The sequence below is a fragment of the Liolophura sinensis genome, chromosome 8, assembly GCF_032854445.1.
Source record: "Liolophura sinensis isolate JHLJ2023 chromosome 8, CUHK_Ljap_v2, whole genome shotgun sequence".
Classification (NCBI taxonomy): Eukaryota; Metazoa; Mollusca; class Polyplacophora; order Chitonida; family Chitonidae; genus Liolophura; species Liolophura sinensis.
In genome coordinates, this window is record NC_088302.1 from 37,810,274 (window position 1) to 37,830,289 (window position 20,016).

General features: G+C 39.5%; 1 protein-coding gene across 1 annotated transcript; it reads left to right on the top strand.

Moving 5' to 3' along the window:
- The first annotated feature begins 1,380 nt into the window (after positions 1–1,380).
- LOC135473076 (myophilin-like) lies at positions 1,381–20,010 on the top strand. Its single transcript, XM_064752885.1, is given in 7 exon segments — positions 1,381–1,577; positions 15,465–15,525; positions 15,924–16,004; positions 16,789–16,819; positions 16,822–16,861; positions 18,176–18,380; positions 18,738–20,010. Coding segments are annotated over 6 exon segments (606 nt in total). The 5' UTR covers positions 1,381–1,577; positions 15,465–15,474; the 3' UTR covers positions 18,936–20,010.
- Positions 20,011–20,016: the final 6 nt, after the last annotated feature.

A 20,016-nucleotide genomic window follows, 5' to 3' on the forward strand; every position in this document is an offset into this window, starting at 1 on the left:
TCGTCTCACCAGAATTCTGGTCCTCGTCCTATAAGTGAAGTATTCTCGTAAAAATCAAACAAACAAAAGAAATAAATAAACTACATACTCGAAGAATTTTTCACTTTGCTATATTCTACAATAGGGGTGATTTTTGTAACTGCATAGGTTCGATCCCGCGCTTGATTTGCCCTATAGAAATTGAAAGACCAGAGGCCAATTTCATAAAGCCATCTCTGACTAAAGTCAAAATTTAAAACCTCTTCAAAATGCTTCATTTTCGGTCTGAAGTTGAAATTTGGACACAGTCTTAAGATAACATTGATCAGGTGGACACAATATTAATTTGTTAAGCTGATTAATAAGCTTTAACAAAGTATTTCAGATTTTGACTTAAGTCAGAAATGGCTTTGTGAGATCGGCCCCAGCGCCTTTAAACATTCAGCAACGGGTCACTCTCTATTCATGCGGTTGTGAAACGGATCAGATTTGAACCCTGAGCAACTACAGTACAAGCTGGTAACTTATTAACTCCTCCATATAATATGGAGGTAAAACAGTCATTGGTTTAAGCAGTGAGATCTACTTATACTGTTTCGATTATGGATTAACGAAAAGCTTCAGCTCAGTTCAGAAATAAATATCATTCTTCGCGATTACAACAAATGCGTTTTTTGTTTTGTTTTTTTTTTTTTGTTTTTTTTGTTTTTTTCGCATTGTAACTGTACCACTCGAATGGCAGTTAAATTTTTGCAACTGAAAACTATTTACGCCTAGTTTCCTACTATATAGGTTACAACCCGAAACACCGTTCAGGGCTTTGAATTGAAACTTGTTGCATGGATTCACAATAATGAGTTAATGATCGTGCTCGGGATTCGGCCCTTTTCGTCTCCCTTTGGCAAAATTGTTGACGTTTTTGTTCTGTTGCTGACTCGGAATTAGTTCAACTAATTCTGAAATATTAGCATATTCTGTAGGATGTTACGTCGCTAGTAAGGGGGGCAACTCGGGCAACATCAGTTCGACTTGATATGAATGAGAATTTGGGTCAGCCATATAATCGGCAAACATTAATCCGCAAATCGACCAGGCCTGCAACTCCGCTTTCCTTGCGCATAGCACTGTAACGATGGAAGGTGATTTCCCTGAGGTTACCCATGTGGGGGATGGGGCTTTGTCAGCAGAAGAAAATAGCTTCTACTGGACCGATTATTCACTAATATCCACAGTGATCTATAGTAGACACTTATTCAATTTGAAGAGCTGTAAACGTGGGTCTTCTTATCAACAGTATCCTGTTATCGACCTTTCCCCCGGAGATGTGTGCCCCACCCGTCGTGCGCCACAGTGATTTAGCCGGCTATGGTGACCTTGGTTGATCCCAGCCTGCCATTCCTGCCGAGTGTAAGCCGGGTGACAGTGGCGGGCTACCGGTCCTCGATAACCACCAACTGGTGCCTCAACATAACTCTCACATTCAGATTGCTTTCTGCTAAGGATTCGGGATTTACTGGGGGACAAGGAATTGACAACGATTTGATCACATCATTAACCACTATTGTCACAAACCCAAAAACTGCCTGGAGAATTTGAAGGTAGGTAAGAGAAACTTGAACGCATGAATTCGCCAGGGGTAATTGGTTAATATAAGATATCAAACACGATCGAAGTCTGGGTAATAATGATCTTTTGTCACGGGTGGGATCAGGTATCAAGTGATTGTTTCTTACAGGTGGTATTTTGAAACAGCGCAATGCGTTTAAGGTAATGCCCCGCGAAAACAGTGATCTGCATGGTGTAAGCCGTTTGCTATAGGAAGCTTAATCCCTTAATCCGTGTTATATGCATATAGGTGTCCATGACGGCCCTCTAGCACACTATGTCAAAATCTGCTGAAATAAAGACCGTCTGTATAGAAGATCATCACATCAGCTGACGTGAACACGTCGTACTATGAAGCCTGCTCAGCGTGAAAAGGTTCTTTGTTTACGAGATGTCTTTCCCTTTGTTTGCATGCACTTAGACGTCCTTGCTTAGAGCGTGTTGCAAAAATGTGGAAAATATCCTGTATATCGCTAAGCACTGAACAAAATGTTATGTTTAGAACTCCCGGATTTAGCCTATATTTCTCTATTCACCGGAAAGCCCTGTTCTCTAGCTTACTTGCAATTTCAATGAAGCTGTATAGGTATTAACATATTTACTCATTCCTGCATGGAATTACCTTAAGAATATTCTTAACGTTGATTACTATAGCCACTAGTGTGAATTTGTGTAGGGCAGGTGTGGTCAAATTATATTCCTTCATTCCTGGAGATGTGGCAGTCCTAAATACTAGGGACAACAGTAAATCTCGGATCTGGGATGAGGTAGCCTCCAAGAGTCACTTTCATCGTGCTGCATAAACCGTGACAGAGGCCAGGTAAAAGTATAATAGAGCGAAGGCCGGGGTAGAGCTGCTGTACAGGTGTATTAGAGGTCGTTTGCATTGCTTTGTCATCAAAGGCCCCTCCCCGCGGGGATCCTCTGGCACAGGGCATGGATGGGTTACCCTCAATAAGGCCTTGTCAAGCCTATACCTTTGTGTTTTTTTGTCAGATTGTCCGAAAGCTCTAATTGCTACCTGGCGGTGTGTATAATTGCGTATAAACGGAGCCATAATGGAACATATAGCGAGAGTGTTGACTGTTCCGATCGCTGGCATGTAAAGCCTGCGTAACGTGCTGATCTCGCCAACAAGAACACGTCAGAATGCGTCACCTTTCCAGGCCGAGGACCATGCTTCTGAGGTTGAAGCATGCATCTTGATCAGTTACCAATAACCGCTGCATAGCACAAATATTCCATCCTTAGCGACAAAGACCGTTGTCCCCACACCACACGTGCTTCTTCTGTGACACACTCTGATGCCCCGATCGATTCGCTGGAGTCCCTACATAGCCAAAACAATATGAAGCCTGTCGCCTCCACACACAGCGTTGTCATATATATGTCGGGTTGGACTCAGAAGAAGTCGTCATAAATTCATCATTAAGCATGTACGCGTTTAGATCCAGCTTGAAGGTTTGAAGGTGAAATTTAGTTAGTCATAAAGGACATGTTCACATAATGAACAGATCAATAGTGTCATTTTAAACCACTATCGAAAGGGATGTCACAATCGGAGTACCGCTAGCCATCATGAATGTTGTGGACTAAACCAGTAATTGACATGTATGTCGCTGATAACATTAGATGCACGGCTGTAAGTTAGGTATCTCATACAAGGCACGGTGGTTGCCTTCGGACTATATCTCGTTTCTTCCGTCATCTAACCAAAACCCTGTCGTAGGAGAAGTAAACATTGAATATATATACGAATATATATAATTTTCAAAAGACCAGCATATAAATATAAATTTTGCACTGTGCATGCAGTGTGACTGTATTTACGACAGAACATATATATGTCTATAAATTTCTCCAGAGATATCATTAGATGATTGGACAAATCATCCCAAATGATAGACGAGGATGATTCTGAGATAGTTAATGTAGTTTAAGTGTTATTAAAATTAAGCACCCGAGGTGGTATTTTCTCTGTAAACTTTGTGTATGGAGAAGTCAGCGAACCGTGTCAACAAACTTATTGTATGTCTTTGTTTGATAGGCAAGTGTGTGGGTTCAAGACCTCGTGTGCAGCTTTATTATTTTTTCTTAACGGAAGCTGTATTTTGTGTACTTTTTCCACAAATGACAATTGCTTGTTGACGTGATGGCAAAAAGAAAACTTCCTCTGGTTGACTTCGGGTCGTTTTTCATAAACAGTATTGGAAGATTGTATGGTGGCTCTTCAAGCATCTGCATGTATGATATCCCACACATTGCTTGATTTGAATTCTGTGAAGCTGCAGTCGACCGTCACCTCCCATAGTTAGATCAGAGTTTTGGAGATTTGAGAAGGTAACTGGAGAATGTAATTGAACATGTTTGTGGTGCGTGGTTTGCGAGTCTCTGTATATATGTATTGTAATGGCTTGGTGTGAACAAGATACGCCAAGATGCCATGGCTACGGTGTATGTGGCGCGTTATGTCATAGCAGTTCTGAGGAGTAGATGCACAACGTAGTAGACATACGAAACTGGTGTAGTAGATTCAGTGTAGTAGATTCGAAACTGTTCCTTCCTCGGTGTATTATCTACGAGACTGGTGCTTCTTTAGCGAAGTATATACGAAACTGGTGCTCCCTCAGCGTAGTATATACGAAATTGGTAATTCCTCAGCGTAGTATATACGAAACTGGTGCTTCTTCAGCGTTGTATAATTATGCAAAAGTGATGCTTCTTCAGGGTAGTAGACACGAAACTGGTGCTTTTTTAGCGTAGTATAATGATGCGAAAGTGATGCTTCTTCAATGTAGTAGATACGAAACTGGTGATTCTTCAGTGTAGTAGATAAGAAACTGGTGCTTTTTCCAGCCGTTATACTTGTTAAGTTTTTGGCCCATTTGTCCGTATCCCACGCGCATTGATGGCGCGATCAAACCAGTTACCTGTATGGCGTGTACAACGTCTTTAAGTAAGCATGATTGGCCACCTTTACTTAAAAAGTTTCTATGAGAATTTTGTCTACTTGCTGCATATACAATACAGAGGGAAGTAGGAGAGCAGGGACTTTCTCTTCCACCGCCCAACCCCAATCGTCGTTATTAATATTAATTAAAAACTGGAGACAATCCATCAAGTGCGATGGCCTCCTTACTGTCCAGCCACAACTCTCGTCACAGTACGTAAAGATGGACCTGTCTAGGGCAGGTGTACTGGCCCGCTTCTCCGTCCAGTCTTTGCCATCTTCTTCACTGAAGACAGCTAATCAGAGACTGTTCGATGATCTCGATCCGTTGAAACCTTTGTAAAGGTGCAGTGATACAATTGTGTCCTTCAGTAATGCACGGCAAATGCAGTCCGTTAGAATCAGTCTCCGTCTATGATTTGGCTGAGATGCATTCGCAGTGAAATACACGATCCATTCATAACAGTCGTTGATGGTCTTCATCAAAAACTCCCTTGAGGAGCAATGGTCTTCACCTTTCGTCGGTGACACACACCATGAAATATTTCGTCAAGGTATAGTAATCTCTTTTCTCTCCCGTTCCGGACAGTGATCGTTATACGAGACAATCGCTTGAAAAGGAAACTTTGCGATGGTTTCCGTCTGTGACTTTGTTGAGGTGCATTGCCGTCATACATCATCCATTCTCCACAGTCATCATTATAATGGAGAGTCAGTCAAAATCTTTTCATCGGTCTCCGCCTATGACTGTTGAGGTGAACTGGTGTCCTTAACCATCCTACTTTGCCTAGTGTATCTGAGAGCGAGTCAAAGTTTTTGTTGCGGAGAATTGGTCTCCAGCACCATCCATTCCTGACAGTCATTTTTTGTGATTGAGAGTCAAAGTTTTTTCACTGGTCTTCGTCTGTTGATATGAACTGACTTCCTTCACAAGCCATATTTCGCACCATTGTAAGAGAAAATCAGCTTATCAGATACTATCAGAACTCCGTCAAAGACTTTCGCGTTTTCAGTGGGCATGCACCACCATCACTCATGGGTTAGAATAAACTGTGGCAACCACCAGACTGCATGACCTAAATTTCCTGACTGTTTTGTGCAGCGTTGTGCATCTATATTTAAATGTAGACCAGGAACGTGTGTAACAACCACTCAAGAGAATTGCGCAAATTACCGTTTTCAGCTGGCCTGCTCGTGCGTGCCCCGACCAGTGGGTTCTCTTACCAGTGAGGGTTCTCATGGGCATGGCCCGACCAGCAGGCCCTAACCTAACCCATGACTCACACCTCATCTAGTCTAATTTACTCTCTTATGGACACATCATTATTTTCTACTCTGCATCAGCATGTATATATATTCAAACGCGCATGTACTCTCCGAACTGTTATATATACGTCCATACCATCCCCTCACCGCGACTTTAATATCAAGCCCAACACAAATATACCGACAGGCATAAATATACGCGTTGTGCCTGGGGACCACCTTTGAGCAAAACAATTATCTGTGGTGTTAATTATAGCTGTGGATGGGAGATAATACAAATGCTTATGTTGTTATACGCGCACAAGCTCTAATTGTCGTTGAAATCAGCCTGGCACAGTACCTCCGGTTACAAATTCGCTGTACATGATTCATACACACCACTAAATAACCATCTAAGGTCACCAGGTCGATGCGAGAACACGGAGTGTATAATTTGTCACCTTGGCCTGACCGGACCTGAGGCGGCATATTGTACAGTCAGCCATGTACACGATCATTGTTCTGGACATGGTGTGTACTGTATATCATGCTAGGGGCCTCCGTGGCCAAAGTGATTAGCGTGTCTCTTACCATGCCTCTCACCATGCCATGCGGTCACTGTGAGTTCAAGTCCAGCTCATGCTGGCTTCCTCACTGGTCGTACGTGGGAAGATCTGCCATGCAGCAACTTGCGGGTGGTCGTGTGTTTCCTTCGGGCTCTACCATAATTCTGGCCACCGTCGTATAAGTGAAATATTCTTGAGTACGTCGTAAAACACCAATCAAATGTAATAAACAACTTTACCATGCATCCAAGGACTGGAATAATGGAATAATTCTATGCTTCTGCATTTATGAATGCAAGCCATTCATACATGTACATGTATACACGAGGAGGAGGCCCTACAGTGAAAATGAACTTGTAATTAGTTTTCTCTAACAATTGTAATTAGTTTTCTCTAACAATACAGATTTAAAGTGTGAAACGACGATTTAGCGTCTATGAGCCATTGTACTGTGCGACCTACAAAGTAGGCCTGTATGTATCAGAGAGCAAGGGGACATGACTGGTTGCCCCGGTATCAGCATAATGTGGCTGGGTGGAATGTCTTGTCTGGTGTCTTCGGCATGATACTTCAGTGGCGGCAGCTCTTTGGGGGCATGAACTCGCCCGGCTACAAGAAGAAACAATATATGTGCATACAGCTAATGGCTCCTCCCTGTCATATGGTTGAAACATTGTTAAGTACGGTATTAAACAAAAGTATATATCTATATATGCAAATACACATTCTTGTTACTGGGTAATATTCCATGTAACAATACTCAATCAATGTTTCTATACACTGGTTTGTTCAAGTTATGCGCTTTATTATAAGGATACGTATTGTGAACAAATGGACTATTGTGTTAACTTGTGTCATGAAAAATCCCTGTGAAATGCGGGCATTACAGAACCCAAAAAATATCAAAAAATGACGAATGATTGAGTGAGTGTAAGCGTCAGGTCCGACATGTGTATACCAGTCAAAGACCATGAAGGAGCATTCCAAGTCAATAAAGCGCATGATCCAGCGCCAACGAATCAGAAACGTAACGATATGTACACGTAAGAGAATGCATCACAACAGTAAGTAAAGATGGTAGCGTGTAACAGAAAGGCAGTAATCATTTTTCAGTGATGCTCACAGGGTATGCTCGCATCGATATTCTAGGCATGACATGTACAATTTAAATTTAAAACTCGTATAATTAGTGAATAATTTCCTTGTCGAATACATTCTCAGTTGCGCTTTAGTTGAGTTATCTTGTTGTAGTTATACGTTAGCCCTACGAGAGTATAGCAAGTATGAGGTTTGTATCAGACAAAGTAAAGAGCCTATGACCATGTCGTTTATGGCGTGGGAACAGAAATATTTATATTTTGTCGGGCACGGCAGTTGCGATAATGGGCTGTTGCATTATCATGAAAAAGGTGTTTTATGTGAGTTATTATCATTATTATTAGTGTCATGTAGTGTACGTTCCCATAGCGACAGCGTAATTGTGGAACCCTTTATGTTCATCTTTATAACTGCGAATTAACAACTCCACTATCATGCAGATAGATGTTTGAGCAGAGTTAACTACAATACTTTTGCTCATTGTTTATAATCGTGTGTAATTACATTCGAATGTAATGTAACCTATCTTCGCTGTGATTACGAAATCTTCGATATGACAAAACATATTTGCCTGAGAGTCATTCTAAATTTATCAAAGGCATGACTGTGTGAAGAAGTCTGCAGTATTTTTAACAAACACACCCACTGTATGTAACAAACCATTTATACTTGCAACGAAGAAAGCCTACGACGTGCATACATAATTACAGTATTTTTATACAGTGGGAAAATAGTCAGACAGATTTTTATTTTACGGTTGGAAGAGCACTATCAGATAGCCCTGAAACTCAGTAATTGTATACGGGGTTGAGTGTGCACTAAGTATGGTAGACCAGAACGGTCACACACTTATAGATGTAATTATTCATACAGATGCATCAACTGACACTTCAAAACCTTTTTAGCCTCGGAAAATCTGTACTTCAGTGCTTCTGTGGTGAGGATAACTTTCCGTTGCCTTGTCAATTATATCATGACAACATGATTCATCTGTCGTGGTTCATCTGTGGTTCATCTGTGGTTCATATGTCGTGACATGAGCAATGTAGTTATATTTCACTGTCAACTATATGATCATAAACCATCGAAAAGCTTTGTTCCATTAGATCACAGTGTTTTTCAGATGCATAATCATCCAATTATTTGGCCACAAAAGTTGTTTTTTTTTTCGAGACATGGATACACTGGAGTAATTACAAAGAAATGCGGACTTTCTGCTCTCCCATAAACTGCGGAGGCTATACATGCAGCGTTGTACATGTATATTCACATACTGCGAATCGTTATACGCCGGCAGTGCAAGGACTTTTGTATCCAGTTACACACGTGGTGGGTTTTAACCTGAATGTCCCAAAATAGTGGAAAAAAAATTCTTAACTCATTGTGTCACAAAATGTGTAAGTTCTTTAACCTACATACCTTACTTGCTTAGAGCAATTGTGCGGCTCAAAAATGCGACAATGAGGAACACATGCGGGCTTTGTATGTCACACCCACTGACAGGGCCAGAGTAAAACCCAACGACGTAATATTGCAGGCTTATACGATTACTGTGTGTAAAGTCTCGTGGATAGGTGGAAACTGAAAACGGCCTGAATGGACGTCACAGTATTGGTGTGAACAAAAGAACAGTGGCATTTAATTCAAGAGTATTTTCAACTGTTTGACAACTCATGGGCATATGATGTTTAAAATGTATTGCATCGCCAATTTCACTGATGTGCGTGTGAAATGTCGCCATGACTGTCGTCAACGTTATTCAGTAGGACGCCGTAATTTCCACAAAATAAGCAGATCGGAATCATCGCGATATAGAGCACCCAGATGGTGTACATGTAGAGAAGAAGTCTATGTATATGTGTTTAACCTCTCAGGAATTATTCGTTTTGTTTTATTTTTTACGTGTTTTAACGTCGCACTTATTAAGAATATTTCACTTACACCACTCCGGTTAGGTTTACGGGTTTGACGGAAATCTGTAAGAGCTTGAAAAAAATCAATTCATTTCGCCAAAAAATCGGCAAGCTTACAACTGCATTCCATATTGGTTAGCGCACTTCTTCTTCAAGGTCAAGGTCCAACCGGTTGCTGTGAGAGCGATGCGTTATTCCAACGAGTCAGCGATTGAAGCCCCTTTAAAGCATTAAAGTGGGCATAAAGTAAAAAGGAATGTGTGCCTTAAAATGGAGGCGACAGAGCTTTGTTTATAAGTATTTAAGTTATTTTTTTACATTTTTAGTTAATGTAATCAGAAATCACACCACTTAATTGGATATAATCAAATGCTTTTCAATGTGCATCCAAAATTCTAAAAAAAAAAAAAAAAAAAAATGAAATGAAAATACCTCTGGGTACTTTTGCGACAGGACTTTGAATGACACTAACTTTGTTACATTGTTTATGTTCACTGTTAACATGTGTCATATTATACAGCGCCACATACAATCTTACATGAGCAGCCTGTACATGCAAAGCTGAGATTTTCGTTACCGGTGTAGGCCAATATGTATAGCATACCACGGCGACATGAGACTTGACATAAATACAGTCTCCACTACAGATAAGGAGCCAGGATTGCAGTACTGTGGAGAGCAATCTTGACCTTGTTTTGTGTAGTAAGTGCAAATTCCTGTTTTTGTCACATCCATAATATAATGTATAGACATGAGTTTACCGGATTCAGGTTACTAGATGAAAAACCGCTGAACACGTATCCATATGACACTCTGTCCTTTTATATTATCGCAGCGTTTTAACCAAATTTTCGCTTTAATCTAATTATTTTGATAATTATGTACATTAGAAAATACGGAAGCTTTATGTTATAATTGAGGGAAATCAAGACAGAATTGACAACATTTTTTTATGTTTCATTAATTGAGAGGTATCGATAAAGGTTTAAACTGACCTTTGTCGTGATTATAATGCATCTGATACTCTTCAATACTGTAGTTGCAACATACAGCAAGTGACCTTTATGTGGTGGTTGTAATGTATGTGAAAGTGTCATTGTAACATGTAAATAGAGGTGTAGCTTGACCCTGATGTCGTGAGTGTAATGTATATATCTGAAAGTCTCGGTTGTTGTGGTTGTACCATACAGCAAGACGTCTGTAATGACCTTGATGTGGTGTTTACAATGCAGGTTAAACTGTCATTGATCTACCTTGACCGTAATGTCGTGTTTATACGTATATGAAAGTCTCATCAGTTGTAAAATAAGAGACGGAAGACTAAATTTCCTTTAATATAGTGATTATAATATACCAGAGAGACTCAATAGTTGTAACAGAGATAAAACCTTTCTATGGTGAATATGGGAGTTCATGTTAAAGTCAGTCTTGACCTAAATATCTTGATTAGGTACAATATACCTGACAAGTGGTTTTCTTATTCGCTATACAAGACGGAAGTTCAAATGTAGTGTTTAAAAACCCATATGCTATCAGTTATAATAATGGCGTGAATGCAGTTGGCTTTAATATATTTTGGACATTTCAACGCCCATTCATTGTTCTAGCTGCAATGCAGGATGGAATGAAAATTAATGAATGATTACTTAACGCACATCCGCAGTTATATTTCAGCCATATATCGTGGCCACAGAATGCAATGTGTGAATGATTATGGCGTAAGGCCACATCGGCAACATTTCAGCGAATATCGTGGCGACAGAATGGAATGTGAATGTATGAATGATTATGGCGTAGGGCCACATCGGCAATATTTCAGCGAATATCGAGGCGACAGAATGCAATGTGAATGTATGAAGGATTATGGCGTAACGCCACATCGGTAACATTTCAGCCATATCGAGGCGACAGAATGCAATGTGAATGTGTGAATGATTATGGCATAAGGCCACATCGGCAACATTTCAGCGAATATCGTGGCGGCAGAGTGGAACGTGCATGTATGAATGATTATGGAGTAACGCCACATCGGCAACATTTCAGCGAATATTGTGGCGACAGAATGGAATGTGAAACTTATCCAGCGAATTCAGGAGCACGCGTCGCGTTCTGACCTTGTATATAGTTGACAACACCTCCACACTGCTTGACGTGTATGTCGGTCACTTCCTGGACAACATGTGTTTGTACTGGTATTGTGTTCTCTCCTTGTATTGTTTTCCAGGTGCTAAAGTGGATTTCCTAGACTGAGGGTTGCATAATGCTGATTGTCTTGGCTACCTATACATGCATGTATAATTATATGTGCAATACCTTGATAAGGAACAGGCCGTACAGCCTGTATGTTGTATGCAGTGCTGGTGTGCAGTATGCATAATATGTATGTTACATGCTTAATATGTATTTTAAGCATTATATGTCACCCTGCTCGTTAAATCAGTGGAGGAGGAAATTGATAACTGATGACATACCAGATGTACACGATGAACATATATTATTTTAACCCATTTGTCACAATTATTCTTTTCTTTCTGCTTATAAGCTACACCTAAAGAGAGAACACGTGCTTTAAGTGTTACAGTTCGCTTTTCAAACCGCATGTGCGCAAACAGATTTATGCGAGCTTCGCCCAGAAAGGGGAACAAGAGATATGAGAAATACATAAGGTAACGCTGCAGGGATTGAGAATAATACGAAAGAGACAAAGCACACTTCTGGAATGCGGACATTTCACCAAGCCAAGCCCCCTTTATAAATGACCTTGGTGTGAAAGAAACTTTACGTGTTTCTTCGAAACCAGCCAATATAGCGGATGATTCATAGGACTTTTTGTTAAAAAGATGTCATTGTATAAATGCGTGATTAAAGTTGAAAAGAGGGGCTACGTGTACATTATACACCTCTTTTCTTGTGCTATCCTGTACTCGTTGTGCAAGGAATAGAACACTGTAGTTTTATGCTGTTGAAAAGCTAAAACTTTGTTTTAAGAATTGCCCTTGGTCCTCATTTATCCACTTTCTGTTATCTGAATTTCAGTCATGACCTGGGGTCTGGGTATGTACTGGGGCTGATGTCTATGTACCGCGGAATATGATGTAATATCTGCTGAGCTGTTTCCTGTTGGTTTTTACACATTATATTTATTTATCTATTTATCGGTGTTTTACACCGTACTCAAGAATATTTCACTTATATAGGCCTACATTATTTTAGGAGTAAAAACCGGACAGAGCCCGGGGGAATTTTGCATTTTATATAGCTTTCGTTCATGACGTGTTTTCTGTTTCCTTTTCACTTGACCTGTTCACATTTTCACACCTGTAATTTAACACTAATGTTATACACCTGTATCTTAGCACACCTATTCTGCACCTAACACACATTTATTAAAAAAAATTCTTCCACTTCGAATAAATGTACTACAAAAGTGCTGCATTTGTAATTTTTGATCAGAAACAAAAAGAATGGAATGTTCATAAATTAATGTTACATATACATATACATAAGCTTTACAGGCCATGAATGGACACCAACACAATAGTGGGTTGACAATGGAGGCAGTCAGCTATTTCAGACACGTAACCTTGAGAATTATAGAGTTAGAGAGCCGTGCATGCAGACGATATTTTTGTCAAACAACGACATATTTCAAATAACAAATCTGTGCCTGTCTATTTTACTCTATCATTCTTTATCAAAGAGACTTGACAACAGCATAGCACCATAGTGTCGTATTCACCATTGCACTGTACAGTACATTATGTACAGCGCTTTGACAAAAAATGTTTGACATTTCAGTCTAGTTAACTTTTGCCCCACAAAGAGAAGTACATAAAATAGACGATGGTTGAAATTTGAAATTTGCAGAATGTGTATACATACAGTGCCTTTCATGTATATGATTGCCAAATATCGCCATTAAATTGCCATGAAAGTTAGGTTACGGGTCAAGTTTTTGAATGATATGTTATGCACGCTTATGTTGTGATCATGAAATTAAGTTTAACAGGTCATCCTTGCTAGATTTTTTTCTTGTCTTTTTTTAATCATTTGCGAACATGTACGTTGTATAAATGTGCCTGCCTGTATGAAAAAAAACACAGTTAAAATCCTGAAGTTGTGAAATTTACGCATATGTTACATCTGTCAGAAAATGTTAAGATCTGTACTCTACAATCATTGTCCCTTTTTTTACACATCACAACAACCAACCCATCAATATAAACCTCGGAAAACATAGAATGTATAAAACATAGAATGTATAAAACACAGAATGTATAAAACATAGAATGTATAAAACATATCAAAGCTACTTGTATACACTAATGAAATTATTCTGTCTTATTATCTTGGGCTAGAACCTGCAGACCGTTTGTAATTTCCAGTTAACGACACAGGATAAGACAGAAAAAAAAAAGCATCTCGTATCCCCCTAATTAACCGTATACGCACATTTTAGGGAATTTCTGACAATGGCAGTGTCAAATCAATCATTTAACGCTCAGTATTGATGTAGTTACATAATCATTTCGCTGATCAATGGTATAAACTGGATATTTTCAATAAAACTCAAGTGCTGTGCCCTAGATGGACGCATGAGATATGTATATCATGATTTATACATGCATGTATAAAAGAAATAGAAATGGATTTGAACGTTCTATACCATTTCCTTATCATAGCATATATTGATGTCATTCATGATGTCTGATCGTTTTACTTATGTCGTCTGTATTCCCTATTTAACGAGCATTTTACCAAGCTTTCAATGGTTTGATATGTTAGGTATAAACTAAAATATGGCCCCATTGCAAATTTGCAGATATCTGACATCATGCAGGAGAATCCTAATGTATTGTACAAAAAAGGCCTCTGGCACTGGTTCTATATGTATCTTCTAGGGTGGGGTTCAAGTTTTTTATTCAGCCATTTGTCGAAACGTCTGTGTCACTAAATACAGCCAGCCCACATTCGTAGATTCAGTCTCTATTGTACACCAGACACCAATGATTACCTGTTTGATTGTACATGTATTTACTTAGTACTGATATATGCTGGCCTTTGATCACTGATCCGTGTCGTTATTCCCTCACTACAGAATGCAAATACCTGTTACTTGTACCTGTTCATGAAAACTCAACAGTTTTTTTCATGAAAAACCGCAGAGAGGCCTGCATGCCTATGTTGTGTTAGTACGCTAAGTACAGGTACAATAGCCTGATTTAGACGTGAATGCCCCTGGTCAGTCAATTTTGACCAGTCTGTTCTTCAGCTAACAGGCTACAACATAAAAGACCGCTATTAAATTTCGGTAAATCGGGAACATGCACATGACAAAAACTTAATTGTCATAATAATGGTTTAGCTCAGCGAAATGATTTAGTACAAAAATATTTCAGGCTAGGAAAAAAAAAACACGCCCCATTGATAGTCGTGAATGTGGACTGAACTGTAGCGAGTAAATGTCATGCAGAGAATACAGAGTAACACTTTTAATTGGCTGCTGATCAAAATGAAAATGAAAGGTTCCTGACTACTGTAGCTGTGAACACATCCATTCATGGCTATAGTCATGCTTACAATACGTAGATTGAAATAACGGGGGCCTCCGTGGCTCAGTCGGTTAGCGCGCTAGCGCAGCGTAATGACCCAGGAGCCTCTCACCAATGCGGTCGCTGTGAGTTCAAGTCCAGGTCATGCTGGCTTCCTCTCCGGCCACTTGTGGGAAGGTCTGCCAGCAACCTGCGGATGGTCGTGGGTTTCCCCCGGGCTGTGCCCGGTTTCCACCCACCATAATGCTGGTCGCCGTCGTATAAGTGAAATATTCTTGAGTACGGCGTAAAACATCAACCAAATAAATAAATAAATAGATTGAAATAACAACTCTGGTCAGCAGTTCAAATCTAAAGGTGTGGGCGATTTTAAGCTTCCTGGGACGTTAATACACAGGAAGTTGTGTATAATTTACCTGTGAAAACTGCAGGACTGTCTCAAACTTAGAACTCATAACAACCTTTAGGCCTACATCACTTCTCCCACACAGATATGGCCAATGTGTATTTTGTTGTGTACTCTGAACTAATGCATTTGAATTCTTTTATTTTACAGAAGTGTCAAGATGGCGAATAGGCCGATGGCTTATGGTATGACAGGGGAGGTGAGGAGAAAGGTGAGTTCAACGATCTTATTCTAACAAGCTTCCAAATCATTAAGTTCTCTATAATCAGTATGCCATCAGCGTCATTATGTTTGCCCCAGAACCTAATAATATAGTCCTGATAATGACCAGCATTTGTTGATAATGACTAGCACCTCAAGCTGACATTCAAAAGTCATAATAAAATTTACCTTCATCGTCCTATAATGCCGTTCTTCCTTTCTTGATTCAATATATATATATATATATATATATATATATATATATATATATATATATATATATATATATATATATATATATATATATATGCACACGTTGTAATTAGCACCAAGATTGCTGATACTCCCAGCGATGTAATTCTGAAGGCGGTGTACGAGCTTTAGAGTTATCTCCCTTGTATTGCGCAGATCAACCGCCAGTACAGCGAGGCCCTGGAACAACAGGCTCGGATCTGGATAGAGGAGGTCACTGGCATGGACTTGGAACCTGTATGTTATATTTTTAAAGTATAAGTGAATTTTAAATCAACTAAATGAAGATTATAACATAGTGACATATTTATGACATTCCTAAGGCAATTTTTGGTGTCATCTTTAAACCTATTTAAGTCACAGTCATATTTTTGGAGGATGTGCAAGAGCTGAAATATTTTGGAGATCATGAAAAAGTTACATATTTTGTTTTCTTTGAGCACCTACATATGTACAAGTATGTATTAATATTAGTATTATGAAAATTCATCCCATGAACGGTCATTAGTGGGTATTTGTTTCTGTATTAATATCCCTGTCTGATGGTGAAACATCTGATCTATACCATCATGTTTTCGTATGGTAAGAATTATTGTCAGTTTTGGTCATAAAAACTGAGGATGTGTGACATGAAAAGTCCTGAAACATCATCAGATTTGGCCATGAAATGTCATGAATTATTGTCAGATTTGGCTATGGAAAATCATGAATTATCATTAGGTTTAGCCATGAAATGTCATGAACTATTGTCAGATTTGGCCATGAAAAGCCATGACTAATATTCAGATTTGCTCATTAAAATCATGAATTATCATCAGATTTGCCATCAAATGTCATGAACTATCTAGAGATTTGGCCATGGAATATCATGAACTGTTGTCAGATTTGGTTATGAAAAGTGTGAAAAATATGTGTGACAATTCTGTTCAATCTATCAGATGATATTGTGATGACTCACAGACAGAATATCTTCTTAAAACTTGATAGTAACAATATTAATTGTACTTTTGACTTCCTGCAGGGTGCTGACAGAGATTTGCCTATCGGTGCGAAAGGTTCCAGAAGGCTTTGAAAAGTGGCGAAATATTGTGCACGTAAGTGTTAAATGATATCCCATTTGTTATAAAACGAGGAATATGTGTGTAATTTTAGCAACATTCGAACGAGTTAAAAAGCTGAACATTTTTGCTAATATGATGTATAGGTCGGCTTTCACAGAATGACCGGCCCGATAGCACAGTTGGTAGAGCGTCCGCTTCGGGACAGGTAGACCCACATCAATCCTTGATCGAGTCACACCTAAGACTTTAAAAGAGGAAGTTGTAACTTCCTTGCATGGCGTTCAGCATGAAGGGGATAGTGCAACGACTGGTTGACCCGTATCAGTATAATGGTTCGGGCGGGGGCGGCTTGCTTGCCTTCGGTAAGTCGTCTCAGTGAAGCAGCACTAAATAAAAGAGCGGTGGAAATCCGTCCTGCAACAAGGAGCACATTACACGTACATGCACCCTAATGATTCCTTCGTCGTCATATGACTGAAAAATTGTTGAGTACGACATTAAACCCCAAGCACTCACTCACTCACTTTCACAGAATGGTTAGATTTGTCACATTGGGGGGAATTTGAACTCGCACACTTGGGGGTTCGTGTCGTGAGAGCAGTATTCATACGGTATGGAACTTAAATGCATGTATTATTGTTAAATATGATATAGTGGTTTTGATTCAGTCTCACGACTCGAACCAGATGTCTTACACATTCCATTTACTGCCTCCTCAGTTTTCAGGCCGTGGTGGAAATTAGCGGTGGACAGTTCTTTAATAACTGTTTCTGGAGATCTATTGCCTTGAACCAATATCGCATACATGTACATTTGTCGGTCATTTGTGAAAAAGCTTGTTAGTTACTTTTCAATTCCGGTGTTTAACTTCGGGTACCCGGAAATAAACACACAATAACTCATTCGACACTGGAGCGCATCAATGCGCTCACTCACTGTGAATAGCTAAAATTAACGGACAAATTATCGTTCTGTTTAGTTCGAATCCGAGAAATCAAAATATTTCGGTAGGAAATCATGTTGGTGGTTCATGTGTCTTGGAACGATCGTATGAGGGATCTTTTCGCACCTAAATCACCTTGAGTCCAAATTTTCCATAATCCGTTGTTCATTCTTGCCTTTGCGATGACGTTTTGTGAGAGATTAATGGTCAATTCAACTTGTACCTAAGTCGCCATTGCGCGGTTTACGGCACCTTATAAAATCGTCATTTGACAAGCTCCGCGATGGGTAGAATAAACCGTGTGATAGGGTATAATTCATATAGGATAAAGTCATGTGTAGCTGTGGACAAAATACCGAATCTCTGTATACTTATATTTTTTTCACTTGATTTATTTCTTTCAGGCTAATGAACGTATTACAACCTGGAAGTGTCAAGAAAATCAATACCTCAACGATGCCATTCAAGCAAATGGAAAATATATCTCTATTCTTGGACGCCATGTTGGCATATGGCGTGTCCAAAAACGACATGTTCCAAACGGTGGACTTATACGAGGGCCAGAACATGGTTCAGGTTGTAAACACCATACACGCGTTAGGACGTAGGGTGAGTCACCGGGTTTTCTTTTTCGATTCATATTTCTTGGTCAAATTTCTTTCGGTGTTCACAGTCTAACAGGTAGCTTTGGATTAAACTTAATAAATTAAAAAAACATTAAGAACCATTAGGGACTTTAGGCCCATCACCGAGAATTCATTGACGCAATCCTTCATGTAAGTGAACAACTTTCCAAGAAATTGATAGCGATTGTTTCGCTTGTGATATTTGTTTGTTTGGGACTGCAAACATATAAGTCTTTATTGCTCGTATATTTTTGATTCAGGCATACGTGCTATTATTGTTTTCTTTCCATTTAAAGTCCCAGCCGACATAAGCTATGTTACAATTCCATTGTTGTTTCAGGCTCAGATACAAGGATTTGACGGACCTGCCTTGGGCGTGAGAGAGGCTCTAGCCAACCCACGTGACTTTTCGGAAGAGCAGCTGAAGGCTGGACACGGCGTGATTGGTTTACAAATGGGCACCAACAAAGTCGCCAGCCAACAAGGCATGAACTTTGGTTACAGGCGAGATATCAACTGGGCAGATAAAAAACACTAACGGATAATTAACGTATCTATATACACTTTGTTTCGAACTCTTCCGATATGTGTTGAAATGCCTTTGTACGCCTAGACCATTTTGTCGATCCATCATGCGTCAGAGTGATATTTTGTTCTGAAACTAGTTGTTTGCTGTTGACTGATGTTGAATTAACAAGCATTTGTATAGCTCAGTCCAGAAGCAGCCGTGTCATGCATTCGGAATACGATCGCATTTGGCCCAATCGGCGTTTTCAGAGGTCTCGCGATTTCACGCAGATTTTGGCGAGACAGGTGGGGGCTCTCGCCAAATACCGCACCAAAAACAAACGTGATTTTACGTTAGGTGCCAACGGCGCCGTCGAGTCGAGAGAGAGATGTGTGCTCAATCTAGCAACTTCCGTAAAACAATTTCTTTTATCTACGTTAGTTTGCGAGAGCCCCCTCCAGTCTTGCCGATATCTGCGTGAATTCGTGACACCCCTGAAACGCCGATTGGACTTATTAGGAGGTGTATTCAGTGTATGCATCCAAGAACCATATAATGTTGTCACAGTGGAAGTTGCATCGTTTATTGTTTTTTTCATTCTTACGTTTTAACTTCTAAAGTTTTAACTTTTAACATTCTAAAGTTCCAGTGACTCTACATTTCTACTCATTTACTGAGATAAATCAAACAATAATGTCGTAATGATATTGTCATATATAAAAATTTCAAGAATGTTCAGCTGATCAAAGGAATAAAATTGTGGCCATTATAACTGTCAGCCTCTGTATGTACTGTGTAGTTTTCATACGCCTAAATGCAGGGGTAGTAGTTTGGGACAGACAGGAAACTTAAAAGCTTTATGCCAGTCCTTTATAAGTGCAATCAGGACAGCTTAATATTTGAATAGACCAATCAAATGGTCGAAGAATCAAAAATGAATTTGAAAATAAGAATTTGAATGGACATTCGTTCATCAAGGTGATCAACATGCCACTCACAACCTGACAGTTTCCATTTCAACAATGGTCGTATAGGGAGAATATTTTGGATAAGTATATATCACAACAGTTATAGAGCATATGAAAAGGCATTTGTATCATTTCTGATATCC